The sequence below is a fragment of the Ziziphus jujuba genome, chromosome 8 (genome assembly GCF_031755915.1).
Source record: "Ziziphus jujuba cultivar Dongzao chromosome 8, ASM3175591v1".
Classification (NCBI taxonomy): Eukaryota; Viridiplantae; Streptophyta; class Magnoliopsida; order Rosales; family Rhamnaceae; genus Ziziphus; species Ziziphus jujuba.
Genome location: NC_083386.1, coordinates 6,026,315 through 6,044,244, shown reverse-complemented (window position 1 = coordinate 6,044,244; position 17,930 = coordinate 6,026,315). Strand labels below are relative to the sequence as shown.

Below are 17,930 nucleotides of genomic sequence, written 5' to 3'. Positions count from 1 at the left end.
AAATTCTCTGGATAGAATGTTTCCGCATATGCATAAAGTGACACTGTTGTGGTTCAAGTCTCAAGCTGAATACTTGGCTTTTCTTTATGCATGCATTTGGGCTATAAACATAGGATGGAAAAATGTTATTTTTAAAGGGTGACGCGAAGATATAATCATCCAAATTTGAGAACCAAAATGAGACTAAAAAAAAAAAAAAGTTCAAGGAGAGAATTCCCTTATAATTTAGGACTACTCATGAACAATACTCTTTAATATAATCATCCAATTTTCTCAAATAAATTTGATCAAATTTTTTTATGTATAAATTTAACTAAATTAGCCATATATAATATACAAAAATAAAAGTAAATAGAACAAAACAATTTTTAAACGAATTTTCCTGTGCTGTGTAGGGTTTCATTAAATTTATCCATAAAAAATACATCACTAGACTAAGTATAAAAAACAATAATTTTGATTTTTGAGGGTAATATAGAATTTTTATAACTTAAATACACAATGTGACAAATCTATGATAGCTTGGATAATAAATTATATTAACCGGAAACTTTAAAACACCAATAGTTTCATTTGAATTAAAGTTTTGGTACTAGAATTTTTTTTTTTTTTTTTTTTCTGTAAAGGGGAAATTTGACTTTGGGAGTAGAAATTTCATGTAATGAACTAAACGATCTATCTAGTAGAAAACAACAAGTTCGTTTGTCCTTTAGGTTTTGAATTTTATGATGACAACGATGATCACTGATATTGATAAATAGCAAAACTATACACTAAACTTTTGAGTAAAAAAAAAAAAAAAAAGAATTGAAATTCACTACAGCAATAGAAGAAGCTGGATGCCTTGCTTGTTCCATGATATAAATATATTAGAAAACACTAATAGAGTGGAACAACCCTGTTGATCTTTTTATTTCTATCACAATGAATCAGAGTCAAACTCTGTTACAAGTACAGCTTAAGAAATACAGCTGATACAACTGATTAAATAATGAGACACACAAACTTGGTAAATGTCTTAGTAGAAAAGATGGTACCTCTATAGCATTTTTTCTACCACAAAATTATTCAAATCCACACAAATCTTTTGAATAAAGTTTCTTACGCACAATATAAAATAACAGCACAAAAGCTGATGCTTTCACACAACCTTTGAAGCTTCTGTTTCATCAAGAAAAGGATAATCAGTGTAACCAATAACAGGATCGGAAGTGTAGGCAGTCTCCCTGTGAAACTTATTCAGAGGAGCATTTAACTCAAATCTTTTTGGTAAATCAGGGTTAGCCAAGAAATGACGACCAAATGCAATAAGATCTGCATGTTTCTCTGCTATGGCTCTGTTTCCATCCTCCCTGTCATAACCCCCGACCACGATGAAAGTACCATTGAAAGCCTCTCTCATGGGTTTAAGGCTGTATGGGGATTTATGATGACTTTCCCCAGCCTGATTCATTCTTGGCTCAACCGTGTGGACATATGCAATCTCATATCTGTTCAAGGCTTTAACCAAATAGAGTCCTAGTGCTTGTGGATCAGAATCTCCACATTGCTTGTAAGGAGCAAATGGAGATATTCTAATCCCAACTTTCTCTTTCCCGATCTCATTAACTACTGCTTCAACCACTTCTAGCGCGAACCGACAGCGGTTCTCTAGTGATCCACCATATTGATCTGTTCTGTCATTGGCTTCGTCTTTCAAAAATTGATCGATAAGGTAGCCATGAGCACCATGGATTTCTACTCCATCAAAACCTACGTGTGTGTATCACACAACATTATAAGCATATGTAAGAAATAAAACTATCATACATGTTATTGGCTTATTTGCAATAAATTAATTATGAAGAAGTTTTTGTCACTACAAAGAAATTGATGTCAAATGTTCAGGTAACATAGAAGTATTTTTTGTAGTGCAGAACGAAACAGAGAGAGGAGGAGGAGGGAAAAAAAAAAAAAAAAAAAAAAAAACACATGTAACCAAATGCATAAAACATAACCAGATGAGCTATTAACTTCTCAACTAATCTATATATATGTGTGTATATATATATATATATATATACACACCTAATTAAGGAGTTTAATGAATAATGATTAATTTGGAAAGAGAATTAACCTACCTGCTTCCACTGCATTTCTTGCAGCAAGTCTAAAATCATTGACAATTCCGGGAATTTCATCTGTTCTAAGCCTCCTTGGAGGTGTGAAATGAGCAACATCAAAGCCATTAGCTCGTACTAGCGGGGCTAATGGAGTGTCTGTACTAGAGATTGGAGCTTGGCCATTTGGTTGAACATCTATGTGAAACAAATAAAAAAATAACATCAATTTAAAATGAAACAGAAACTCAAAGTAAAACAAAATACTTAAGATCATAACATCATCAACACTTGCACAATAATATAGGATAACTGGCACTTTGATCAATTGCTAATATTAGAGCAATTATGCCACCATTCCATATTTGAACACATCAATATATAGCATGTGTGCTATTTCTCAATTCTACAACTTTTCCACCATTCAAATTATTTCAACCTTAAAAAATTCAGGTTGGAAAAGTAAAGTTCTTATAGTTTAGTTTTTAGTTAGAGCCAGAGTTATTTCGACAGTAATTCCATGCACTGGCCACCAAAATTTTTTTTCACAAAATCTTGTTTACCAATGATTTTAAACATGAAATTAGTGGCTGAAAAAAAATACTACATCCTAAATTCATAAAAAGGTGAACCCATTAAAATAATGCTATTTCTATCCAAAATTGATATACAAATTTGATAACTCTAGTATAATTATTCTTTCTCAATGTCCAAAAAAATAATAATAATAACAAATAAATAAATAAAATAATAATAATATAAAATATAAAATTATAGCGATTGAAAAACGAACTGCTATTTGCGACTCTTCCAACATGCCAAATCTGACAGAAGAAGACACCCCCTTTATCATGAACAGCTTTAACAATTGGTTTCCATGCTTCAACATGCTCTTTTGTCCATATACCAGGCGTATTTGGATACCTATACAAATTGATCAAAAAATTAAATAAATGTTGTAGAACTCTGTAATGTAATAAAATAAAAGAAAAATAAAAAATACACACTCAAAATGAGCAGTTAGTTTCACCAAACTGAGTTGAATTACCCTTGAGCAGTATCAGAAACTCCGGTTGCTTCAGCAATTAGAAGACCCCCGTTGGTTGCTCTCTGCGAGTAGTATATTGCGGCATGTGGCTGAGGGATGGTGCCATATGATCTTTGTCTAGTCAATGGTGCCAAAACAATTCTGAAATGAACAAGTAGACTTCATATTATTCAAACTCGTAAAATTGTATATTCACCAAAGAAAGTTTGTCAAACTAAATACTAATATATAATATTTAGTTCAATCTAAACTTAAAACATTAGAACAAAAAATAACAATTAGTGTCTACCTCATAATTATCACCATTGAGATAAATAGAACTATTCTATTTAAAAGGTGAGCGTTCGCTGAATGTCCTATGTAAATTATTATAAATTTTAAAAATTTAAATTATAGGATTTAGATTTATTATATGTGTATCAAACTATATTTTGTATCATGTTGAAACATATTTATGTTGTGTCGTATTTATATAGAATTTCATTTAGCCAACCCCAACCCATTTAGTTACCATGTCAAAATATCTTTGTTAAAATAACATGTGTTATGATGTTTAACCCTTTATGAAAAATACAATTAAAAACAATAAATAAAATATATAATATTTCATACATATAGTAATCAATTTTACAAATTTCTAAAATTGGACAAAAAAACTTTTAAACACAAGTGTAACGCAAATTCAAAAAATTGAGAAATGCAAATATAACACATATTCATTTCTTATGGTAATCAAAACTTTCTTATTAAAGAAATAATATAATAAAATTATCAAAAATATATATATATATATATATATATATATATATATATTCTTTCTAAATGGTGAAATAGGTTATAACAGATGAACATGTTTATCGTTCATCCATTATGGAATATTTGACCTGTTACATTTAGACCCTGTTAACAAGCTGTGTGACTTTTGCCAAGTCCACTTGTAAACCATTCTGATTCTTATATATATTAATTCTTTTAAAATAGGTAGTATTACAACTTAAACCTAAATGAGATCTAGTACACATTAAAGTCACACTATCACCCATTTAAAAAAAAATTAATACTAGCAAAAACTAAAATGATTTACAAATAAAGGAAAATATTTGACAATACTGATATATATATATATATATATATATGTTAAACTCACTTTTTAATAATTTAAATTTTTTAATATGATATCTAAACAGTGCAAAGTTTTCAAAGAGGGGAAAGGAGGAATTGATTAAGTAGAATTAGATTCTTGTAGGGGGCAAAATCTACGAATAATTCACTAGAAACAGATGGGTCGAGGAGAATCTGGGGAGGAGCCATGATTAGAATTCTGAGGAGAGAACAGATTCAGTAGATTTAGATTCTTGTACGGGCAAAATCAATGAATAGTTCTCCGTGCATCTGAGCTCATAAGGGTCTCTAACTATCATCCCACCTAGACAAGAAATCTCCATCATCGATTTCCGATTGCGATCTTGTTGGCACCAAATTAAACACCGCACGATCACTATGGACACTTTTGTTTGAACTCTTTAGTTATACGATTTGCCTTTTATGCTTTGTGCATACAGAGAATTTTCATGGTTTCGACTTCTACAGCTTCATTTTTTAAGCTCTAAAACTGACCAAAAGTGGGATTAAACTGTGTGCTTTTGAGGCTTCTGAATTAAATTCATGGTTTGTAACAGTACTTTACAAGGATGATGGTATAAAAACCTGAAAAATATGCTAGAAAGAAACCAGGAAGCTAATTAAAGTTAAAGATCCAAGTCAATCAAACGGTATCTATCTGGAAGTTGAAACACTTTGTGGGAAATTTTTAAACTATGTAGAGATTATGCAATTTTATTCAATTTCACGATACAAGAAAATTATATATGTCATCTACAATACCAAATGAAAGTGAGTCATCTTTAGGGGGGAAAGAAAAAAAAAAGCAAGTATGGATATGGAAAAGATTGGTTACCTATGAGAAAGTTCATACTTTCCCATCTTGTACGGTGTAAGAAGAGGAATAGTGGTGGAAGATTTGGAAGCGGCCATTTGGGTTACCTTATCTTCTTCTTCTTCTTCTTCTTCTTCTTCTTCTTCTTCTTCTTCTTTCGGTTTTGTGGTTCAAATTGGTTTTGCTTTCCCTGCAGTAACAATTACAAATTGTGTGTCTCCAAATGAATATAGAGGTAGGTGGGTTTATATAGGGCATATTTTATTGTTGGTTTCGTGTTCTATTCTTGTACGCGTATTTCGTTTTCCTCAAAAGCAAATATTTTAAAGAATAACAAACAAAATCATATACTATAACCATGCGATTATTTAAAGATAACACCGAAGCCCAACTTGGGCAAAGTATTTTAATAAAGCATCAATAATTTTATTGCTCCAACTTGGTTACCAATCTCCATTACAAGGGACAGCAAGTTTCACTTTTGGTCTCTTGTTTTGTACGTCTGTTTTTTATTTTTCTTTTCTTCAAAAGCACATATCGTAAATTATAACAACCAAACCATAAACTTTAACTGTGCAAATATGTAAGGAAAACGCTAAAGCCCACCTCAATGGAAGTACTTGAATAAATACTGACCACTTTATTACCTCAACTTCGCAAAATACATTTTGTTTTTGGTTTGAAATACACTTTTTTTTTTTTTTTGGGTTTGTTTTCTTTTCCTAGTTTTCAATTATTTTAGTTGTTTAAATCATAAAAAACCAAAATTATTCTCTTAGTTTGCTTCAAGAAATGTCTTTTTATTTATTTATTTGTGTATTACCAAAGTATTGGAAATCATATTTTTATCCAAAAACAATTTAGAGATGGATAAAAAATAAAAAAGAGTTAAACATTTAAGTTTGTAAAACTCAAAATTTGTTGCAAGATATTAATAAATCAATAAAGCTAGACAGATCAAAAAATTTATCAAATAATTTTTAAAAAATATTATTTTATTGATGTGAATATTTAATTATTTTTAAATTTTAAAAAATTTATCCATCTATATTTTAAATTATATATATTTATTAACTAATAAAATAATAATATATTATTTTTTCCACGTGATTTAATAAACTTTTTGATGGATTAATAAATATGCTAATTAGTTTTTTTTTTTTTTTTAAGCAGACTCTATATTAGTTAGATAGCCACGTAACAAAAAGCATGTCTGTATCTTTAGTACCAAGAATTAAAAAATAACATTTTACCAAAAAAGAATTAAAAAGTAACAAGTACTGTTATTAATTACCAAAAAAAAAACAAAAAAAAAAACTACTGTTATTATATAATGGCACCACCCACTTTTCTACGAAGGGTCATATCACTGACCTCTTTTAAGTTTTTTCTTTTTTTTGGCTTAATACCTTCTTCTTCTTTTTCTTTTTTTTTTTTTTCTCTTTTTCTAAAGTTTAAAACCTCTTTTGAGGTTTATGCTAATAAAAAATTAGAAAAAATAAGATTAAGGGATCCGGATTGGTTTAAGGTCCATGCGATATTACAATATTTTTAAGATGAATTTTGGCCTATCAGTGTAGAAGGTTTAATGATATTTCTCCTTTAGAATATACTGAATAATTAAATTTTGAATACATTTATTGATATTTATCTTTTAGAATATAAGGGACGATTAAATTTTGAATACCCATTAAAATCTATCACTGCAAGCTGTATGTATCTAAATTTAACCATACTTTTGAAGAAGAATTTATTAAAAGAGCAGTAAGATAGAGAGAGAGAGAGAGAGAGAGAGGAATCGAAAATCCTTTTTGTGTTTTTGAGAGTGATGTTTCGGTATCAACACGCAGAGTAGGAATTGATCGAAAAATGTTTTTCTCTTGAAAAGGATTTTCAACTCCATTGACACCCATAACACACTCATCAATGCCATTAATTCCCCCATGGATGAAAAAACTTTAAATCATTCAGAACCCATTTATTATGTTCAAAACGCTACAGTTTACACAAAGGATTTTGCACATAATTTATCAGACGCTACAGTTTACACAAAGGATTTTGCACATAATTTATCAGATCTTTTTTTTCTTTTTCTTTTTTTTTCTTTTTTTAATATCTTTTAGAAAAGCTTCAGAAACAACTTTTTTTTTTTTTTTTTGGTAACTAGCTTCAGAAACAACTTTGTTTTCACATTTTTTTTCCTTTTCACATTTTCCTTGTATTAGCGTTGATCCCAACAACTTAAGAGGAGATGGATTTATTATGTCTAACAAGCTACAGGGTGGGGCCTGGATTTTTGAATAATTGGGGCAAATTGTAAATTAATATATAATTACAAAAATTTTAAAAAATTAATTTGTTCAGGACCAAAAAGGTCATATACAATAAATATTGAAAACACTAGTTTTAAGGAAAGAGAAACTTCGTCAATCAGAAGAGCAGAGTACCTTCATCCAAAAATTAAAAATTAAAAAAAAAGTATAGTATCACAGGCTAATTTTTAGGATCCCAATCAAGAGACAAATTACCTCTTGCTGAATTGTCTTCTTGCCTTTGCTTCTTTTTTTTTTTTTCTTTTTTTTTTTGGCATTAAACTGAACGTCAATGTTTTTATTCGGCATTAATTACTTATCAAATATGGTTATAATCGCTTTTTTTTTAAACTACAATTTGGAAAATGAAATTTTTACTCATTAAAATTTAAACTTTAGATTTGAAAATATATTCTAAATGGTTTTACAACTAAACCAAATCTACAAATAAGGGTTGTAATAAGTTTTACTACAAAAAAATATAGAGGAATTAGCATAATTCACCTTCCAAATGTAACTCATAAATAAGGTAATTTCAAAATTCACCTAATAAATATTTTATTTTTACAACTTAATCACATGCCTGTATTAGGAAAGCATCTAGCTTACCTCCAGGATACATCAGCGCTAAGACTAATTATTTAATTGGCAAAGTGGGACAAATATCCATCTGTCAATGTTTTGAGAGATTCTTATATACAGCTCATAATTGTCAGTGATGGTGGCATTTGTTTTTTCAAACTAGTAGAAGAAATTCAGAGAGATGAATCGCAGGCTTACTTTGACCATATAAGATTTTTAAAAGATTGAGCTGTTTGTTTTCATGTGTACCACACACATGTGAAGCCACCATTAGTCGGTAATCCCCATTATGAGGGTTTGAACGGAGGTGAGGAAAACGTGAGAATACTTTGACAGAAAAAGTTGCACCATCCTGTCCCCACGCCATTTGAAATCTATACGCTTTTCAATGTTACCCAAATGCTCCAATTATGCAAGTTTGGACAGAGGTAGGAAAATTAAACATGAGTAAAAAGTGAGAAAAGGATTTTTTTTCTTTTTTTCTTTTTTTGTTGGGGGAGAATAATGAGAAAAATTTGGTGGGAAAGTTGTTGGATTGGTGGGGAAGAGAAAGAAGAAGGAAAGACCAGAAATATTTTGACAGAGTGATTGTGAAAAAGATGTGGATGTGGGATTTATTTTGGTGTGATCGGCGGCTTTCTTTTAATGTTAAAAATGTGGAAAAATCTCATTCACAAATAATAGATATATATATATATAGAATAAATTATTCGTATTTAAAATTAATTTATTTTATACTCAAAAAAAAAAAAATATATATATATATATAAGTTAAAAAAACAAAAAATAAGGTTTAGATGTTATGTCTCACTGTATCAAAGGAACAAGTTTCCAGTACTACGGCAATATTCCCTGGAAAATAATCGACAAACAATAGGGACCAACGGACAGCTACTCTTATAAGGCAGAAATGAAAGATTATCACTGATATTATTGCTTGATAGCTGAGCTGGAATATCACAACGACATATATAAACTCTTGCAACGACCAAACATTGAGGTCCATGTTCCACCGGGACCCAAATTTGAGAGTAACAGTAACCAACTGATTATTAAATAGCATGTGACTGTGTCAGCGGCTATTAATTGGTGCTTCATCATTCTTTACAGGTAGATCGAAATCTCCTGTTCAATTATTTACTTGACCTCTTGTTCCATTATTTAGAATTTAAAACACACACACACACAATTTGCTATAAATAAATATCTTTATTGATTTTTGTAGCTATAATGCTGGCTTTTTTTTAACGCTTAAAGTATGTGCCAATTTATTTATTTTTTTGGATAAGTATGTTTTTATTTTAGTTTGATGAATTATCTTATTAAAATATATCTTCGATAAAATGAGTTAATATTATCCATTTTGTTTAATAATCATAGGATTCTATTTCGTACGAATATTATGTCACATCCAAAAATGAGATGTATACGATTTTTTTTTTTTTTTTCCCTAAAATGTATACGACTGCTACTATTGAGTGTCCAGGAGAAGGCTAAAATTATTACGAAATGGGAAAATATTTTATTAGGTGTCGGTGGGGTAACATTTTTGTTTCTTTCTATATATAAAAAAGAAAAATGAATGGTGCAAATTACACTTAAGTTAGATTTAGAAGGTTAACTTAAAATGTAATTTGCAGCAATCCTTTTTTATGTTTTATATAATTAACATAAAATAATAAAATATCATTATCTAAAGTAGAATTGGGATTAATATTTTTGAAAGAAGAAGCTCAAGGAAATTAATTCCTCTACAATAATTATATGGTCTGAAATATTAAAATTTAGATGAAACAACCGGTAAATTATATATATTTTTTAAAAATGTAATTTAAAGTCTAAGAAATCTCAGAAAAAAAAAAAAAAGCTAAGTGTAAGAAATATCGATTTAATAAACTGAAAAAAGGAAAATCAAAACAAAAACTCAAAGCAGGAACAACAGTGAGTCCATAAAGAAACATAGGAACAAAAAAACATGCGATGAATGTGTGAAGAATAATAAATATATTATTTAATTAAATAAAATTATTTCCAAAATTTATTTCATTTTGTCTGAGTTTTAATCTCATCCCGAAAAAGAAAAAAACAAATAACAATAAAAAAAACTAAAAAAAAAAAAAAGGAAAAAACGACAAAGAAAATCTTAGCAGATCATCTTCAAATGAATGAAAAGGCTCTTAATTAATGTGCGACAAAGCCAAGCAAACTACAAATTGATAATATTAATTGAAATCAATGTATTATATATATATATATATATATTAAAGAAAGATATTATGTATATAACTATTTTAGATATGATATGATATATTTGATATATTTATCCTGTATATGAAATTTTCATATACAGCATATGCTCAAGATTTTGGGACCTTGTCCTTTGGTAGTTGAGTGCAATAGGCTGCATACAAATAACATAAATGCGTACATCTTCCCCCCTTTTTTTTTTCTTTTTTTTTTTTTTTTTTTAAGTTTTGTTCATGTCACGCTATTGTTTTGGTTGTGTGCTATAAATTCCTCTATATAATTTATAGTGGTGGTAAAAAATATCATATTTTTTTTTTGAATAATAATCCTTTGAATGCCACTATTTCTAATACAAAAGAATGAATAATAAAGGTTCTTGTGTATGAATAACATAAATAACTTTTGGAGCTATATTCAATATGGACTTTAAAAAACTAATTTTTTTTAAATGATACGTTTTTTAATAGTTTATTACTTTTTATAGAGTTTAAATAATTATAAAATACTCTAATAAAGTTTTATAGACTTTTATATTCATAAACTATTATAACTTGTATTTTATATTTTATTAACTTAGTATTTATATAATATTGACGTCGTAAGATTGGCTTTGCTTCTCTTCTTATAAATAACCATAAATAAATCTGCTCACAAAATTCAAATTAAATATTTGCTTAATTTTATAATGTTTTAAAATATTAATTAATACTATATGTTTCAGAATCCCCAATTCAAAAAATTAATTAAATAAATAAATAAAATAAAAATTTTATTTACACGGTTTAATAAAATGCAGAAATATCAACAATATTAGAAAAACCATCACTTATATCTCGAGCTTTAGAAAAATCCATCTGTTATCATTTTTAAGTAAACTGATTTATGAAAATTCTTTCATATCCCTAAATTTCAAAGCAAATATCATAACTTTGTTTTATTATATTTTTATATAATAATATTATATAAAAATTATAATTTATTTATTATTTTTAATTATGTTATTTACCATTATATAAATAAAATTTATAGTAAATAATATTTTTAATATATAAAATTTATTTTGACATATAAAAGAAAAATGTTTTTTTTATAAATCAATTGCAAATATGATAAATAATAATTATTTAAAATTTCAAAAGAATAAGTGATGATATTTTAAACGACAGCTCAAAAATGAAATTTTTTTTAAAGAAAAAGGTCGGGAACAGAAAGTGGGAGGATGATTGGAGGCAAAGGACCACATCATTAGATGTGTCCAGCAACGTTGATGGTGACTTTTGATAGATTTTCAACCACTGATCAAAGTTAATAATGTCAGAGGCCCAAAGCTGATAACACTTGTATGGTTATAATATTTATCGAAGGCTAATGCTACATTCAGCGACTGTAGAAATTTCTTTTATATTTCTAAACAAATTGTATATAGTATTTACCAAAAAAAAGACAAATTGTATATAGTATTATTTTTTATATATTATTATTTAAATATATAAAAAATATAAAATAATTTTATAAAATATTTTTAATATTTAAAAATATTTACAATTCATAAATTTTTAATTAAATAGAAATATATATATATATATATTTTTCACAAATCGTTATAAATCAAATATTATTTTGTGAAAACTCTTTATAATATTTTGGATAAAAATGATAATTATGAAAATTTTATAATTTTTTTTTTCAGTTAGAACATTTTCGGACAATAAAAATATATATTTATTGGAATGTTCAATCTAATAATTATGAATGTTTCTAAAAATATTTGACAATGTATTTTTAAATATATTTAAAATATTCAATCATATATTTTTAAATATATTTAAGAGATTTAATCGTATAATTTGAAACACATGTGAGATATTTATATATAAAAATATTCGATTACATGTTTCTAAATATATTTAAAATATTTAAAATTATATATTTTTGAATACATTTGAAATATTTAATTCTATATTTTTGAACATAAATATATTTAATTAATAAATATATTTAATAATAATTTTAAATAGGAATAAAAATATTAATTTATAATAGAACTCTATAAAATTCATTTTTAAATATAAATAAATTAATTTTTAAAATAATTAATATAATTAAATATAAATTAATTAAATAATATATATATATATATATATTTGATAAATAATATAATAGCTAAATGGTATCTCTAATGGCATTCAGCATCAAACTCAAACAAGATTTATTAGCTATTTCATCCCATTGCTCTTCGTGGACAAGTGTCGTTTTCACAAATAATTTTCTCTTTATTTGTTTATTTATTTTGTTATATTGAAACCTCTCCAACTCTTCTTATATATGTTCAGTAGTTGAGTTTGGCTTTTGCTTCTTTTTAATATAGTGTGTGCATATGTGTATATATATATATATATATATATAATCAACTATATTATATTATGATCTATTAAGAATATAATTTTTACTTTATATTGAACATTTTAATTTCACACATCATTAATTGTCTATCTTATTTTAAAAATATAATTTCAACATAAACAATTATATATATAAAATATAAATATATTTATTTTTGGTAAAAATAATAATATAAATATATACGTACAATTAAATTCTTATCATATTAATTCTAAATGTAATATGTCAATAATGTGAATCTAATACTATTGACATGCCAATAATTCACACCTCAATGACATTATAGACACGCCGATGACATGATTGTTATGTGAACAATGTCATCCACGTGTAAGTTTATAATCTTTTGTCCTTTTCGGTTTAATAAAATGTATTAATATCAACAAAATTAGAAAAACCATCACTTATATCCCGAGCTTTAGAAAAATCCATCCCTTATAATTTTCAAGTTGATTTTTAAGTAAACTGATTTATGAAAACTCTTTCTTACCCCTAAATTTCAAAGCAAATATCAAAACGTTATTTTATTATCTTTTTATATAATAATATTATATATAGTTTATTATTTTTAATTATATTATTTACCATTACATAAATAATATTTTTAGTACATAACATGTATTTTGACACATAAAAGAAAAATAATTTTTTTATAAATCAATTAAAAATATGATAAATAATAATTATTTAAATTTTAAGAGAATAAGTGATGATATTTTAAACGACAGCTCACAAATATATATATATATATATATATATATATATTTTAAAAAGGGTAGCATGATTGAAGGCAAAGTACCACATGGCACATGATTCGTTGTGGCCAGCAACGTTGATAGTGACTTTTGGAAGATTTTCAACCATTGACCACAGCTTATCATGTCGGAAGCCCAAAGCTAATAACGCTGTGAAGTTATGGCACTTATCAAAGGCAGATGCTATATTTATCATCTATATTCATGTATTCTTATTCAATTTGTTAATATATTAATATAATTTAAATATAAATAAATTAATTTTTCAAAAATAATATAATTAAATATAAAGTAATTTAATAATATATATATATATGTTTGATAAATAGTTTAATAAATAAATGGTATCTCTGATGTCATTCACCACCAAACTCAGACAAAGAATCATTCACTGTTTCGTCTCATAGCTCGTCCTTTTTATACTAATCATTTTCTCTTTATTTATTTATTTTGTTATATTTATACATTTCCAACTCGTGTTACATATGATCAGTAGTTGGATTTGGCTCTTGCTTTTGTTAATTTACCCTGTGTGTGTACGTATACAATCAACTGGTTATTAAGAATATAATTTTTACTTTATATTCAACATTTTAATTTGACACATCATTAAGTGTCTATCTTATTTTAAAAATATATTTTCATCAAAAACAATTATATATATATATAATAATAATATAAATATATATGCTTTTTTAGTACATATAATAATATAAATTTGTACATACAATTAAATTCTTATCATATTAATTCTAATAGTATTGATATGTCAATAATGTCAATCTAATACTATTGACATGCCAATATTTCACACGTCAATGACATTAATTTTCAGGTTTCATCATTGCTATTTCATCAAAAATAAAATTACTATTTTATTATTTTGCTTCCGATCATTGTTTTTATTTTACTGTGCCTTTTGTTTGCTATTTGTATAAATTCTGAATGACTGGCCCATAGAAACGAAGCTAATTAGGAGAAGCAACCAAGTTGGTCTTTTTTGCTTTTTTTGGCAAATAAATTGTTTTTGTTTTTCTCGCAAGCTTGACTGCCTGTTTTTCTAAAATCCATTTCATGGTGAAGAAAAAGGTAGAGTTTCTTCTATCTTTCTTAATATAAAGAGAAATTTAGCAGAATATTATTGAAACTTGATCTTTGATATTGTGAGATTTGAAAAAATCATCATATATATCTTCGAGTTTTGAAAAGAATGTCATTTATAAATTCTAGAGTTGATTTTTAAATTAATTTTTACTACACAAAGAAAGCTTATTTGGTGTGTTATTCATATTTATATTCGGATTAAATTTTACTATTTGTCATTACTCGTTACATTTATAATATTCATAAACTTATATGATAAATTTAATTGGAATAAAATTTTATTAAATTGTATATTAAAATTTTAGAAAAAAAAAATTTAATGATAACTATTGAAATTACTATTTAATATATACATCTTAGATAATTATGATGATAAATAATATTCATCGTACGGATTCCATGATAACTAATTTGACTTGTGAAAGAAACTCCAATTTCCCATTTTTATTCAACGGTAAGAACTAGTCTTTGAAAATAATGGGACTGCCTGCACACTACAAAATTTTTGAAAAACAACTCTCAAACAATATGGAATCATAAGGGTAAATGATTAACAAAGAAAAAAAAAAAAAGTAGACTAAATTATGAAAAATGATTAAAAAAAGAAAAAAAAAAAAGAAAGAAAGCAGACTAAGTTATGAAAACTCAATTTTGACCCTTAATTTAAAAATAAATATCAAAATTTTAATTCATGTAATAATACTATATAAAAAGTTGTAAGAGTATTATAAAAAGTTGTAAGTTATTTATTATTTTTTAAGTTATATTATTTATCATTATGTAAATGAAGTTAATGGTGAGTGATATTTTTTTTTTATGTAGATTATTATAAAGTAAATGATAAAATAATAATAAATATTTATTTTAACACATGAGGATAATATGGACAATTCATAAATCGATTTATTAAAAATTAAAAGGTGATAAATAATAATCATGTAAACCTCACAAACACAAGTGATTGCTTTTTCAAACCTTTTATGTAGACGGAATTTCTCCCCAAAAAAAAAAACAAAAAAAAAAAACAACGGGAATTGAAGGCCAAGTATCGAATCCAAAAAAATAATATTAATAATAATAAAATAAATAAATAAAAGGAAATTGGTGGGAAGTAGAAAGAAAGAGAATTGAAGGCGACATATCAAATCAATTAATGACGTCTGTAGCAAGTTGATGGTGCCTTTTCGTAGATCTTCAACCATTGATCGAAGCTTATAACATCGTACGGTCGACATTTGTATAGTTTATAATATTCATCCTTTGTTTACCAAATAATAATATTCATCCTTTGTTTTAAAAAAAAAAAAAAAAAAAGAAGAATATTCCTCCAATTCAAAGTAAAAGATTCATCAGCCATTTGTCTCACATCTCTTAGTGGTTGAGTGTTCGTTACATGTCATTTTCTGTTGAATTTTATGGGTAAAGCTTGGGTGTAGCTCTCCTTTCCATATTATAATATAGTAACAACAACGATACTAATAAAATAAATATAATATATATATTTTTAATAAATATATTTAATAATATAATACACACGCATAACACACTGATAAATCGGCCTGATAATTTACATTTGGATGACATTATTGGCATGTCGATAATATCATTGACGTGCTTTCTTCCAAATAAAAAATCAATGGGAAAACGACAAGGAAAATTATTAAGATTTGAATTTCTATGTGAAAAAAAAAAAAACAGAATAATACCAACGGGGCTATTTCAGAGTCAGAGATGAATATTCAGGTTTTTCATGTTTTTTTTTTTTTTTTTTTTTTACTGTGCTTTTTGTTTGCTAAATTTTTATTGTTATTGTTTTTATTTGACTGTGGGTTTTGTTTGCTATTTTGTATTATAAATTTGTGAATGTCTGAAGCAATCAGTACTTGGATTTGGCTTTTGCTTTTTGTGTGTGTATATGTATATAATCAACTGTGTAATATTATGATCTATTAAGAATATAATTTTTACTTCATATTGAACATTGAACATTTTAGTTTGACACATATTAAGCATATATTTTTATTTTAAAAATATATTTTCAACAAAAATAATTATATATATAATAATATAAACATATATATATATTTTTAATAAATATAATAATATAAATGTATAGATACAATTAAATTCTTATCATATTAATTCTAATACTGTTGACATGTCTGTAATGTCGATTTAATACTATTAACATGCCAATAAATCACGCGTCGATGACTTCATTCACACATCATCCACGTGTAAGTTTATAATTTTTTATCTTTTTTTTTTCCAAATCATTTAAGGAGAAAATGACAAGGAAAAAGGACAAGATTTGAATTTATAAATTAAAAAAATTGTAAAAAGGGAGTCATGGGTTTTTCATATTCAGAAATTAATTTTCAGATTTCATCATTGTTATTTCATCAAAAATAAAATTACTATTTTATTTCTTTTGCTGCCAATCATTGATATTATTTTACTGGGCCTTTTGTTTGCTACTTGTATAGATTCTGAATGACTGGCCCACTCAAACGAAGCTACTCAGGAGAAGCGACCAAGTTGGTCTATTTTTATTTTCATTTTTTTGGCAAATGAGTTGTTTTTGATTGTCTCTGCCAAGCTTGACAGCCTGTTTTTCTAGATTCCATTTCATGGTGAAGAAAAAGGCAGAAGAAAAAGGCAGAGTTTCTTGTCTTTCTTAATATACAGAGGAATCTAGCAGAATATTCTTGATACCCGACCTTTGATACTGTGAAATTTGAAAAAATTATTATATATATCTCGGGGTTTTGAAAAGAATATCATTTATAAATTCTAAAGTTGATTTTTAAGTTAATTTTTATCAAACAAGAAAAGCTTAATTGGTGCGCGATTTCATATTTCATATTTGGATTAAATTTTGCTATTTATATGACTGTTATATTCATTAATTTATATGATAAATTTTAATTAAAGTATTTAATTTTATTATTTTTTAATTAAAATTTTAAAAGTAAAATATTTAATGATAAATATTGCAATTAAAATATTTAATGATAAATATTGCAATTACTATTTAGCATGTAGATCTAAGTAATCATGATGATAAATAATGTTGTTCATGTGAATTCCATGATAACTAATTTGACTTGGGAAAGAAACTACAATTTCCCCCTTTTTTTTATTTTTATTTTTTTAAAACTTCAAGGGTAAGAAACACTAAATTTTTTTTGGAAAAGAACTCTCAAACAATATGGTATCATTAGTGCATATGATTAGGGAAAAAAAAGGAAAAAGACTAAGATATGAAAACTCAAATTTGCCCCTTAATTTAAAAATAAATATCAAAATTTTATTTTATGTAATAATATTATATAAAAATTTGTTGATGGTGGCGAAGTATCAAATCAATTAGTGACGCCTGTAGCAAGTTGATGGGGCCTTTTCGTAGGTCTTCAACCATTGACCGAAGCTTATAACTTCATA

General features: G+C 26.1%; 1 protein-coding gene across 1 annotated transcript; it reads right to left on the bottom strand.

Annotated features, from left to right (window-relative positions):
* Window positions 1-883: 883 nt before the first annotated feature.
* LOC107412929 (putative 12-oxophytodienoate reductase 11) lies at window positions 884-5,303 on the bottom strand. The gene is made up of 5 exons (XM_016020766.4): window positions 5,105-5,303; window positions 3,148-3,288; window positions 2,893-3,023; window positions 2,121-2,297; window positions 884-1,752 (listed from the first exon to the last, which is right to left on the bottom strand). Exons 1-5 carry the CDS (start codon window positions 5,179-5,181, stop codon window positions 1,142-1,144), a joined length of 1,137 nt encoding a protein of 378 aa, XP_015876252.2. The 5' UTR covers window positions 5,182-5,303; the 3' UTR covers window positions 884-1,141.
* Between the last annotated feature and the right edge of the window lie 12,627 nt (window positions 5,304-17,930).

What these genes read in the sequence shown, in the direction of transcription:
- LOC107412929 (XM_016020766.4), bottom strand. Translation starts at nt 5,181, where the DNA reads ATGGCCGCTTCCAAATCTTCCACCACTATTCCTCTTCTTACACCGTAC. An exon ending in GTTTCTGATACTGCTCAAGG is followed by an intron (nt 3,024 to 3,147) that starts GTAATTCAACTC and finishes CAATTTGTATAG; the next exon opens with GTATCCAAATACGCCTGGTA. An exon ending in TGGAAGAGTCGCAAATAGCA is followed by an intron (nt 2,298 to 2,892) that starts GTTCGTTTTTCA and finishes TGTTTCACATAG; the next exon opens with ATGTTCAACCAAATGGCCAA.